At 32.8% G+C, this 12,055-nt stretch overlaps 3 protein-coding genes across 3 annotated transcripts; 2 read left to right on the forward strand and 1 right to left on the reverse strand.

Annotated features, from left to right (window-relative positions):
• Positions 1–336: 336 nt before the first annotated feature.
• LOC140968930 (metal tolerance protein 1-like) lies at positions 337–2,196 on the forward strand. The gene is made up of 2 exons (XM_073430100.1): positions 337–468; positions 761–2,196. The coding sequence occupies exon 2, from the start codon at positions 761–763 to the stop codon at positions 1,967–1,969; it is 1,209 nt and encodes a 402-aa protein (XP_073286201.1). The 5' UTR covers positions 337–468; the 3' UTR covers positions 1,970–2,196.
• A 498-nt stretch (positions 2,197–2,694) lies between these two features.
• LOC140968929 (uncharacterized) lies at positions 2,695–5,043 on the reverse strand. Its single transcript, XM_073430099.1, has 3 exons — positions 4,786–5,043; positions 3,493–3,516; positions 2,695–3,366 (listed from the first exon to the last, which is right to left on the reverse strand). Exons 1-3 carry the CDS (start codon positions 4,976–4,978, stop codon positions 3,047–3,049), a joined length of 537 nt encoding a protein of 178 aa, XP_073286200.1. The 5' UTR covers positions 4,979–5,043; the 3' UTR covers positions 2,695–3,046.
• A 3,544-nt stretch (positions 5,044–8,587) lies between these two features.
• LOC140968935 (uncharacterized) lies at positions 8,588–12,037 on the forward strand. The gene is made up of 5 exons (XM_073430112.1): positions 8,588–8,859; positions 8,964–9,036; positions 10,664–10,728; positions 11,484–11,590; positions 11,702–12,037. The coding sequence occupies exons 1-5, from the start codon at positions 8,743–8,745 to the stop codon at positions 11,916–11,918; spliced, it is 579 nt and encodes a 192-aa protein (XP_073286213.1). The 5' UTR covers positions 8,588–8,742; the 3' UTR covers positions 11,919–12,037.
• The last annotated feature ends 18 nt before the right edge of the window (positions 12,038–12,055 follow it).

The raw sequence follows: 12,055 nt of genomic DNA on the forward strand, positions 1-12,055 counted from the left end.
ATATGTCAAATAAAAGTTTTATATACATTCCAAAAAAAAATTTATATATACCTCTACAAAAAAAAGTTTATATAGAACTGTCAAATGTTTTATGAAACTGCTCTTTTCAAAATTATTTTTAACAGCAATGGAACATATGTTTTAATGTTAAAATAAGATGATTAACAGGTATTTCAAAAGAAAAACAAAATCACAAATATAAATAAAAATATTCATTTTTCGTTTCTCTAAATTTTAGATCTTTCAGCTCATATGAAATACAAAAAAAAAATTTATAAATGTTCTTTTTTTTTCTTTTTTAATTTAAAAAAATGTTCTTTTTTAAAAAACAAAACCATTTTTTTATGGACCTTTCCAGTTTTTAACAGCAGTCAGCCTCTCCAATCATTCGATCATAATTCATTAGGAATCACAACTATTGGTAATCTTTTTTCCCATTGATAGCTGTGAATCAAGATCCTCAGAAAGGTAATTCCTCGGCTTATTTATGATTGGTTTCTATAACACATATATCATAGTTCTTAGCTCAATTGTTGTGCTCTCTTTGATGTTTATGTTTGTTTGATTTCTTGGTAATTTACTTTTTCCTGGAAATAATATAATGGTTATGGTCGACTAAGAATAAGGAATATATATAATTTGGGTGATTTTCTCGTGTCTTGGAAAGAATTGGGATTCTAGAAAAAGTTGAAGGCTTGAAATTAATAATGCATGTTTTCGGCTGGAGTTCTATAAATGATGATGTATTCCTCGTACACAGATGGATGAGCCAAAATCAGATTATGGGCATATCATTGAGGTTCACGCTGATGCCCCAACAGCAGAGAGTGGCTCCGTTGGGAGCAAGGCCTGTGCAGGAGCGACCTGTGGTTTCACCGATTCCGCAACCAGTTCTAAAGATGCGCAAGAACGATCAGCTTCGATCAAGAAACTGTTGATAGCTGTTGGATTGTGCATTGTATTTATGATAGTCGAAATTGTAGGTGGGATAAAAGCAAACAGTCTTGCGATATTGACTGATGCAGCTCATCTATTATCAGACGTTGCAGCTTTTGCTATATCATTGTTTTCACTATGGGCCGCGGGTTGGGAGGCGAATCCAAAGCAATCTTATGGATTCTATAGGATAGAGATATTGGGGGCGCTTGTGTCGATTCAGTTGATATGGCTTCTTGCTGGGATTCTGGTCTATGAAGCTGTTGTCAGACTCATACAGGATACTGGTGAGGTTAAAGGCTTCTTAATGTTCTTGGTTTCGGCTTTCGGTTTAGTTGTTAATGTTATCATGGCTATCTTGCTCGGACATGATCACGGGCATGGGCATGGACATGGACACACGCATGATCATGACCATAACAACGATGGTGATGATCACGACCATAAACATGATCACATCGGCCATGACCATGATCATGTCTCTGAGGACGACACAGCCCACGATGAGCATCATCAGCCTAATGCTGGAGATCCGAGTGAGCCTTTGATTAAATCAAAACAAGGGCGTAGCAAGAAGCAAAGGAACATAAATGTTCAAGGGGCTTACCTTCATGTGCTTGGAGATTCAATACAAAGTGTTGGCGTCATGATTGGTGGAGCTATTATCTGGTATAAACCCGAGTGGAAAATCGTTGATCTTATTTGTACTCTCATCTTTTCTGTACTTGTGCTGGGGACAACGATCAAGATGATACGTAACATTCTCGAGGTTCTCATGGAGAGTACTCCAAGAGAGATTGATGCAACAAGAATTGAAAGGGAGCTTTGTGAGATGGAGGAGATAGTTGCAATTCATGAATTGCATATATGGGCTATTACAGTTGGGAAAGTTTTGTTAGCATGCCATGTTAAAGTTAAGCTTGAGTTTGATGCTGACAAGGTTTTGGACAAAGTGATCGAGTATCTTAAGAGGGAATATAACATAAAGCATGTCACTATCCAGATAGAAAAAGAACAGATTCCCAGAACTTAGGATTATGTTATTGTTGTGTATTTGAAAAGTACTTACATGTTCTATAAATGGGATGCAGAGCTTTTTGGAAATTTTGGTATTTCTTTCATGGTAGATAAAAACTGTGGGTCTCATTAATTTCTGCAACTTTGTCACTTATTGTTCGTTTTAATGGTCCTTTGTATTTTTTGGTAACTCTTGAAAACAGTTGTGTTTGGGTGAATCTTAGCAACTTCTTTTGTTTGTCACATGAGTGCAGCATTTACTCGGGATCTCAAGTAAGTATCCCCACCGATTTCGCCTCTTGCAACAATAATTTACACGCCATGCTCCAAAAATATCTATCATAACTACATAGGACCCAGTAAGGGATGAGCAGGGCAGTGAACTCACCTTCTTAAAATTTAATTTAAATATTTTAAAAGTTTATACATAATGTTCAGGCAAATGGTAAATTTTACTTCTTTCAGACACACAAAGTTGCTATCTGCTTCAACAGTCACTGGTCTAAACCACCGGATTCGTAGCTTAAGAAAATAGAACCTTTTTACTCTTTCATCCGAAAGTCGTGTCAAATATGCACCTTCCAATCAACTAAAATAGAAGATATCATGATATATATAGGATAAACATTTGTTTCCGGTCTAGCAAGAAAAATTGCTATAAAGTGCAACTTCTAACTTGGAACTCCAAAAACATACATAAATTCGGAGAAAGATTCACTAGAACAGGGTTAACGAAAAAGATGCAAATTTCTTTTTGATTTTACCCATTGAAGAATGAATACATATCTCTTCGTACACATTGAGTACCTAATTCTGCATGCATATCATGCATGACAACATAATTCTTTACACATCAGCTCATCCAAACTAAGTTCAGTCACATAACACGTGACAAAGAATAATAACAAAAAAGGTTTCTTTTTTATTGAGATGGATCATCTATTAACCTCCTTAAAACTAAAATAAATTTCCTTTTTGTGTTGCTGTAAGTGCTCATACCAACTTTGAGTGAAAGCACCATTACCAAATGCTCCAATTCAAAGAAGCATATACGAAGATACATACCCGTGTTAGAAAACAAAAAACCATAGAATTAACTCAAGGGTTGAGACTGTGACTCACTCCAACCTTTTTGTCGGGCCCTCAGCTCCCACATGGCAGTGAGTTGTTTCTGATCCAATAAAGCTGCTTCAGCCTTTTCTCTTGCCTCTTCACAAGTCTCCATTCCAGAATTGCATTTATCTGCCTCTTTCTGGTATTGGGAAGTCATCTTCTTAGCTTCAAGCAATGCCATATCAGCACGTCGATGATTTTCTGTAGTTTCTGCTTCTCGTGTCTTTAATTCTTCAGATAGTAGTTCGGCAAAGTTCTTTTGTGTATCCTCGTTCACTTCTGGATCATGTTTTGCACAATCTATAGATGCATGAAGATAAAAATGATATGGATGGTAAAATAATTTAATAAAGACACTTGGAAAATGATATCAAACCAAATTATATGTTACTCAAAAGTGATAAAACACAATCCCAAGAAATATACCTGAAAAGGAAGTATTATTCAGTCCTGCAAAATAAATAATAGTAATAACAATTGATCAGCATATGCAAGCTCCGATCAGAAGACCGAGTGAAACATAAGAAAGAAGAAATACAAAAACAAAAATATAAGTCCACATAAACAAGGTGTCCAGAACAAACACTACCAACTCCCCATTACATATGATAGCTTAAAAGAAGCCATGAGTATTAACAACAGTCAACGTATGACAGGTAAATAACAAGAACTGAAGGTACGAAGACAAAAAAATGTATCACATTAAAAAAAATTAGAAGACACTAAAATGAGTGGTCCCACAAAAACATCTTGAGTTTCAGCACTCAATATATCGCGTGAAAACATATATTCTCCTGTCAGCTCAACAAGAAACATATGAATACATGAACGGTTCATAGATAGGAAAATTCTATGGCGGAATAATGTAGTATTCAAACTTAACTAGGTTGATTGAATTGAAATCACTAAAACGTACTATTTTTCATTTATTTGTATCCGATTGGAATAAATATAATGCTCATGTCACCATCTATGATTCACCATTTTTGTTATGGAAACTAAAGAAGTTCGGCCATACTCCACGTGATAGCTATAAAAAATCACATCATGTAATTTGTCAAGAGTTGTCAATAAAAGAGTGCATTTTCCCTTCTTGAATTATAAGTCGTGGTCATTGGTAAGCCAGTAACCTTGGGGGTCAGCAGTACACATGACTTGAAACGACTTTATATCAATGAACTAAATTTTCATATCGTCGACAATTACAAAAAACTGTGGATAACTGATGGTGGTATTAGCCCAGCATTCAGAGATAGTATGATAATTATGGCCGTGGCCGTTTGCCATTTGCTTGGCAACTATGGCCATAAGCAAAAGAGAAGCCTCCCAGACAAAATTCGGTGGTTTTATTTCTTACTCACCAGTCACCAGTTCTAACAGAATATACAATTCTTGATGAAATATTAGATCCATAAAAACTTGAACCGGCCATAAATCCCCGCTCTCAAGCAGTTAACAGATTTTTAAGAACCGTAAGGCAAAATTAATTGCATAGCAGAAGAGCTCATACTCACAATCAATGGACCACGTTGCTACATTTTTCAAGAGATTCAACAGATCTCAACATCCTCTAGTTCCACACCATTAGACACAATCATATCATCAACATTTGAAACAATAAACAAAATCCAATTGAGCACAAAAAGCAAGCCCCAATAACTCAAAGCGAGAACGACGCGCAAAATTGAGAGATCTAAACAGATCGAACATGAAGTGTACCTTGGGAAATGGACAGAAGGGGCTGAAAATCACAGTCACAGTCGCACGGTGGGCAATACTGGGAAGACGAGCGACTAACAGCAGCGATTCCTTCCTTCAAGTGCCAATACAGAGGTGGCACCCCTATGTATCCGGCCAAGCATATTGCCATTGTCGCGAGAGCTGCCTTCACAACCCCAGTTCTCACCGCCATATTTCTCCTTCTGATTCTCCCTGAATCTAAAGAGAGAGATCGAACACCAATATCAAGGTGTGAATATATATACGTACAATATATATATTATAAAGATGAAAAACATATCTAAATATAGACCAAAAATAATATTAAATTTTTGGTCAAGTCTTCTGACTTGCGTATTTTTGAAAAATATTTTGATTATTGTTATTTTATAATCAATATAGAATTTAATAATTATTAATTAAATTTATACGAGATATCAATTCAGTTATACATTATATTCATATTAATTAATACGAAATATCAATTCAGTTAAAATACATGATATTCATATATTATATTATATACACTACGTGTGTTAGCTTAGTATCATATTATACACACAACGATGCTGTCTATATTACGAGATAGACCAATAGAAATAGCGTAAAAATCTAAATTAGGTTTTTTCTATATGGAAATTCATGAAAATAAAATAAAATTTAAATTAACTTGTTCATGTTATAAATCTAAGACAAAAACTTATGTGAGACGGTCTCACGGGTCGTATTTGTGAGACAGATTTTTTATTTGGGTCATCCATAAAAAAGTATTACTTTTTATGGTATTACTTTTTATTATGAATATGGGTAGGGTTGACCCGTCTCACAGATTAAGATCCTTGAGACGGTCTCATATGAGACTGACTCTAAATCTAATAACGAAGAGAAGAAAAGTGAAAGAAAAATAATTTAGAGAATGACTCAGGAATTTATTATATTATTATATTATTTCTCAACAAGAGATCCTTATTTATAATATCATCAACTATAATCCTCTACGTATTTAGTAATTTATAACACTATTTTTCAAATAATTATTCATGTAATAACTATTTCTTCAAAAGCACATCTCGCGATGAGGTTATTTGGAGAAAGTGTAAAGAATTAAGTGTTCTCTCATGAAAACATTGACAGTAAAACTCGGTGAAAAAAATACAAAAGAAGGAAAAAAAAAGTACATCAATAGATATTTCTTTTGGATGTTTTCAAGATGATGGAAGTTCTTCGTCAACACCTTACAAAAAAACTCGATGTGACAATAACCTAGTTTAGGAAAAAGAGTACGACATCCTTATATTTGTTGATTGTTCCTCCTATTATGAGCATCACTTGAAATCTTTAAATCTGTCTTATTTTGTGCATCGTACTTTCTCAAAAGTTGGTGGAGGTAATGTCTTGTGAGTAATCAGTCAAATTATCTTAATCTGCATACTTACTTGTGTAGCTTTATTGGAAGATAGTTATAGAGGAGGTTGACCTAATTTCATTTGACACCTTAAATTCCTCAAGGATTTACATGCCATTGTTGAGCAAACCATAATTTCTTAAATAAATAATATATTGAAATCTTATAATTTAACATGCTTATTCTTCTTCAGTGATTATCTTATTCACATCGATCACTTTTACGGTATCATATAAAATAACTTGATATGGAGTTTTTAATTTTTTCTCTCTTTCGAAGCAAATGATATTTTGATCTAATTTTTCGATCACGTTAACGGCATATTTTAGCTTTAGTCGCAGGTAAAAAAAGATATATTCTTGCATCGATTTATTTCATATCGTCTAAATAGCAAATAAACTATAAATAAATCATAACTCAAGAGCATATAAGGAAGAGGAGATTATACCACAAATCCCATTTTGAGCTACCTACGTATAATCGTGTTCAAGACTCAATAGTGTATATTTAAGCGAATGAAATATTATACCTTGATGTATATACTAAACAAATTTGAATAAAAACATTTGATTTTTGACAAATATGAATGACAAAGGAAAACTTATAATCAAATTAAATTGTATCTACTCCAAAATTACTTGAAAATGCAACGAAATCAACCTAAATCTTTTCAAATATTGCAATCATTGATGACAAAAACTTGTATAAGACGGTCTCACGGGTTATATTTTGTGAGACATATCTCTTATTTGGGTCACTTATGAAAAAATATTACTTTTTATTCTAAGATTATTACTTTTTATTGTGAATATCGGTAGGGTCGACCCGTCTCACATATAAAGATTCGTGAGATCGTCTCACAAGAGATCTACTCATCATTGATTGTAAGTCAGGACAAAATACAACTTTGAGCCAAGTCTAAAAATCAACGCAAACATGAAAACCAAACTTCATATAAAAGTAGATGATGAAGACACCGATTGATCTCATGTTTTTGCTTTAATCGAATATTTGTTAGCCGGAATACTGTTTCATCTCATCATAATATAACTTGTTTGTTTCAAATTAATATTCTTGTAGAATATTGTCAAATAGTATATCAATATTTTTTAGAAATATTGATTGACAAATTTTTGGATGTTCACATGAATATTCTTCATGAATATTCATGATCAATATTATTCGGGGACAAAAATTTAGATCAATATTCATCGCGGATATTTCCAGATCTTGGTATTAAGATATTATCTTTTCATGAATGTTGACCGAATTTTTTTATTTTTTATTTATCAAGAATATTGATGTCTTAGATATTATATAAACATTATTCAAGAATATTAATAAACATTAGATTTCTACATAGTAAATCATAAATATGTCAAGACTAACGTAAAATCGTGTTGTGTTAATCAGATGTATCGACATAAAATTAAAATCATGTTACTTCAGAAACATCAACATAAAATTAAAATTTATGTCGATTAGAGTGTCAAAATAAAATTTAAATATTTTGTTACTTCGAAAGCATCAATATAAAGAATAAGAATGAAAATTATTATAAATTAGCACTCGTGCTGGTAGCGTGTCATAAATTTAATAGAAAACAAGAAAGAGAGAAAAACAAAAAAAAAATCATATTATTTTTCAATCAGAGATCTCTATTTACAATGTGCGATTTAAAGCAATTACACTATTGAAGCTATTTAAATGAAAATCATCAATTGTAATAAGAGTGTGAATTCGGGTGGGTTGGATCGGATTGAACAATAGTACTATTCAAAAATTATTCAACCCAAACCCAACCCGAACACGAGTCAACCCAAAAACTCTCAACCTGAATCCAAACCCGAACCAACACGATCAACTCGATTTTGATTTTTTTTAAAGAAATTAAATAAAATTTTAAAAAAAACTAATATTTTAATTTAAACACATAATAACAAAATCTTCCTCGTATATATGATTTAAATTTGAAAGTCTAATCGTAGAAAAATAAAATATATTTACTAAATCAAATAAAAAATTACTTAAAAAATAAAAAATGTTCAAAATAAATATTAAATTATGAAAATTTATGATATAAACATACAATAAATATTTTTTAGATATATAATATATAAAAATTTAGGCAATATTTATTAATTATATTTTTTTGAAAAAAAATTAAAATTTTCGGGTCAACTCGGGTCAACCGAACGTAACCCAACTCTATCATTTTTTTCGGGTCAGCTATCGGGTTCAATCTGATCTGATCCGAGCACAGAAACCTCAAATCCAAACTTTATTTTTTTCGGATTAATGGATCGTGTCTGATTTTGAAATACTTACATCGTAACCGTTTACAAAACTCCAAAGGTTAATTCCATTTTTTTCACGTAGTACCAAACAAAACAAAAAGAAAACAAAAAAGAAAAGACAAAGCACATTCATGGAGGGGCAATAACTTATTCGACAAGACAGTCGGATTGAGTCGGTACATTTGTTCGAGGAAAATTCAGTTGAACTTTAGGAAAGAAGGATCAAACCAAGGAGAAATCTCGTTCCGTCGAAAGATGCCGCGTTTTAGAGCATCGGGTTCATCGATTTTGCACCGTCTGACGGTTCCTCAATTGAGACGAAAGGCTTTGAATTCATGGGCTGCTGTTCAGGGCACTTTTTATGCAACAAAGGTATTTTCAACAGTTTTTTTAAAAAAATACTTTTCATTGTTTTGCTCACGCCTATGGATCAAAGTTCATTTGTCTCGGATGGGTTCTTGTTTTCCATTTTGCAGGAAATATTTGATAACCATAAAATTGTGTTTACTGTTTCCACTTCTATTGCCTCAGTTGCTACGGCGTGGGCTGGTAACTTTTCCCCCCTTTTGTTTTTGAAGAGATTATACATTGCAGTTTCTATCTTCCTTGCTTTGTTATAGTTTTACAAGTCTATTTTTTGGGCTTTAAATGGTTGTGTTGGAATTAAACTCTTCGAATTGGAATGTAAAAAATATAATTTGGTGAACCCTTTTGAGTATGTTTTATAGGTTGATGACAAGAACTGTATTAGGATATAAATTTGGTACTGTGCAATGTGTGAGAATAATCCATAATATAAGAGTGAATGTAGTTTTATACATCCGTAGCAGAGGGAGGTGGGCAGAGGCAACTGAATCTTAAAGTTTGTTAAGGTTCAAACATTGGCTTATATATATTTGAAAAAATGGTTTACTAATTTCATAGTTCGACCTCGAGGGTTTATAAAATCTCCTTCAGATTAGCAATGCTACTACTCTGAGTGGAGCCTGATGGCATTATTCGTGAAGAGAAAAGGGTTTGGACGAAGCTGAGACAACATCCAACTCTCCCGAGTGCCACTAAATAGTCCATGAAAGACGTGAGAAGGAGATCCCCAGTCTGCAATCAAGCCCCTCTCTGTATTTTCAATTGCTGTCGCTGTTATGTTTAGCCCGACTAGGTCACTTGAAACTGGAAGGAGGAAACAGAAATTGGATGTAGTTAGTAGTGACTTCTTTCATATTTTCTGTTGTACCTGTCTAAGAACTAAATGGATGACAAAATGTCGGTGGTTCATCGTGTGCGCTGACAACCAAATTTTGTGCTTTATATTTTTCATGTATGATTTGCATAATTAATTGTTTTGCATTAACTATGCTCCTTTTGATTTGTATTTATTCAATTGGGAGACCACTACTCTTGTTCTTACTCATTTTCTTTATCAACGGTCTTTTCACAAGAAAAGTGAATTGTATTTTCTTGCAAAGAGATACAAAGTTGAACAAAGCAATCTCTATCTTATGCTTTACAATGTTCCGGGATATAGTAAAAATATAATCGTTTGCTTTGGGACATTAATTTTGGATGCAAAAAGAAGAAAAGAGAAGCTTTTGTACTTGTTGGTTCATGCTGTTGAAAGGGTTCTGGTTATATGAGTTGGAGTATCTATGTACATCCTTATGGTGGACAATTCGTCTGGTTAAATCTATCCTGATAATTTAAGTTGAAATTCCTGGGGAAAGCAAATGGTCAATATTCTGTTGTTACTTTAGTCTGAAAAACGTTGATCTACTAAACCACACTTGACGCTACTATGGTTCTCTAGATGTTCATAGAAAATACACTCTCAAGCATACATTGACGAGTTGTTAAAGACTTAATATAATCTCTTAGGTTGTATTTGCATTTGAGGATTAGTGAATATTTGAAGGAAAGATTTAAAATGACTTCATGTTAATGAATTTGAAGTCCACCACAATGACTCCAAATTAACTAGTTGAAGATTTGATATCCAATACTAATTTGATTTAGTCAAACAAACCAATAGTTTTGTTATTATGAATTTGAAATCTTAACTTTTAATCCATCAATTTAGTGTCTCAAATATTCATGTTTTTGGATTCTTGATTTGTGCAACAAATCTACAAATTACTTGCTGAAGATTGTGCCAAATTATGATAAGTTTGTTATGATGCAGGGTATAGTTTACGTCATTTTCATGAATCAAGAGTTGACCAAAGACTTGAATCAATTGAGAAAGCTGTAAGCATTTCTTAATTTCAATATTATGAGGTTACCTCTATGGAGTTTATGAAAATAATTACCTTCTATTAATTATCTTATCAAATTCATGAACATGGTCGAGATTGAATTCTGTTTTTCTTTTTTGTGATTTTACTCTCTGCAGTATGTTTTGTTGATTCTCACACATAGGGAGTTAATATTTGACTGTTTGTATCTCACTCTGTACTTTTTTCTAAACAGGTTTACAAATTCTTGTGTTGAGATCAAGTCATGTTCTGTCTTATTTTTCTGTATTCTGGTGATTATTCTGGATCATTTAAAAGTTCCCAACTTTGAAGTTCTGTGAGTCAAATCCAAAAAAGAAATTCGGAACTTGTTTTATTTTATTATGCATAGGCAAACTCTCAAATACATCGTGACTTTTCATGTTAAACTAGATAGGTGTATAAAAATAAATATCACTTATTAATCTAAATTGTTATTCTGCTTGTTCACAAAATTTTTTATGGGATCAAGTGCGCAGAGAAGATTACTGGTTTTTGGGTTGAAACTTGAGAATGTGATGCAAATGCTATTTTTCTTTTCTTTTTTTGTTAGTGAAATTTGATTTTTGTGTAAGATTAATGTTTCATTGACACTCGAATGAAATTTGATAGAAACACAAAGTTGAAATTTCATAGCATACCAAGTTTCACTTTATATCGAATTTGATTTTACTTTTGTTTATTCTTCTGTTTGTTCATTTATCTGTCGGATTATGATATTTGTGGTAGATGAAAAACAATCATCCGATGCAAGACCCTGAACTCAAAAAGCTCGTTTCAGGAACCATGAGTCTTCCGGCTTGTGTTGCCACTGCAGGAACAACGTTAATAGTTGGGTCAGTAAAGTTAGAATTTTCACTCAATGTGGTCATTCTAGCTTCACTCTTCAAAGTTCGTAACAAACCTGAAATTTTTGGGTTTATGCTCCTATTATGTCAAATATACAGGTATGGTTTGGGCTGGCGTGGTGGAACTTGGTACGCCAACCGGAAGTTTAGAAAGGAACAGATGAAATTACTGGGACTGATAAAGCCAAAAAGATGGCCTCTCAAATTTTTACGAAGACCATTCGTACGATTCAAATTGCCAGAAAATGCTGCTAAGATCTCAGAATCTTCACCTCCGGATGCATCTGTTTCTACGAGAAATCAATCTCGATCATGATCATAAATGAATATGATGTATTCTAATTTTTTCAACAGGGTAAATGTTTGATAAAATTTTCATTACATCGAACTATTTTTACGATGGTTATAACTTAAGAGTCTTAAACCAAATAAAAATTGCTATGTTTGGATATT

Source organism: Primulina huaijiensis, unplaced genomic scaffold (assembly GCF_012295235.1).
Source record: "Primulina huaijiensis isolate GDHJ02 unplaced genomic scaffold, ASM1229523v2 scaffold38877, whole genome shotgun sequence".
Lineage (NCBI taxonomy): Eukaryota > Viridiplantae > Streptophyta > Magnoliopsida > Lamiales > Gesneriaceae > Primulina > Primulina huaijiensis.

Bases quoted from the DNA above. Each gene is read 5' to 3' on its own strand.
- LOC140968935 (XM_073430112.1), top strand. From the start codon at position 8,743: ATGCCGCGTTTTAGAGCATCGGGTTCATCGATTTTGCACCGTCTGACG. The intron at 8,860-8,963 runs GTATTTTCAACA...TCCATTTTGCAG, and splicing joins GCACTTTTTATGCAACAAAG to GAAATATTTGATAACCATAA. The intron at 11,591-11,701 runs GTCAGTAAAGTT...TCAAATATACAG, and splicing joins GGAACAACGTTAATAGTTGG to GTATGGTTTGGGCTGGCGTG.
- LOC140968929 (XM_073430099.1), bottom strand. From the start codon at position 4,978: ATGGCGGTGAGAACTGGGGTTGTGAAGGCAGCTCTCGCGACAATGGCA. The intron at 3,517-4,785 runs GTACACTTCATG...TTTATTTTGCAG, and splicing joins CCTTCTGTCCATTTCCCAAG to GACTGAATAATACTTCCTTT. The intron at 3,367-3,492 runs GTATATTTCTTG...ATGCATCTATAG, and splicing joins GAATAATACTTCCTTTTCAG to ATTGTGCAAAACATGATCCA.
- LOC140968930 (XM_073430100.1), top strand. From the start codon at position 761: ATGGATGAGCCAAAATCAGATTATGGGCATATCATTGAGGTTCACGCT.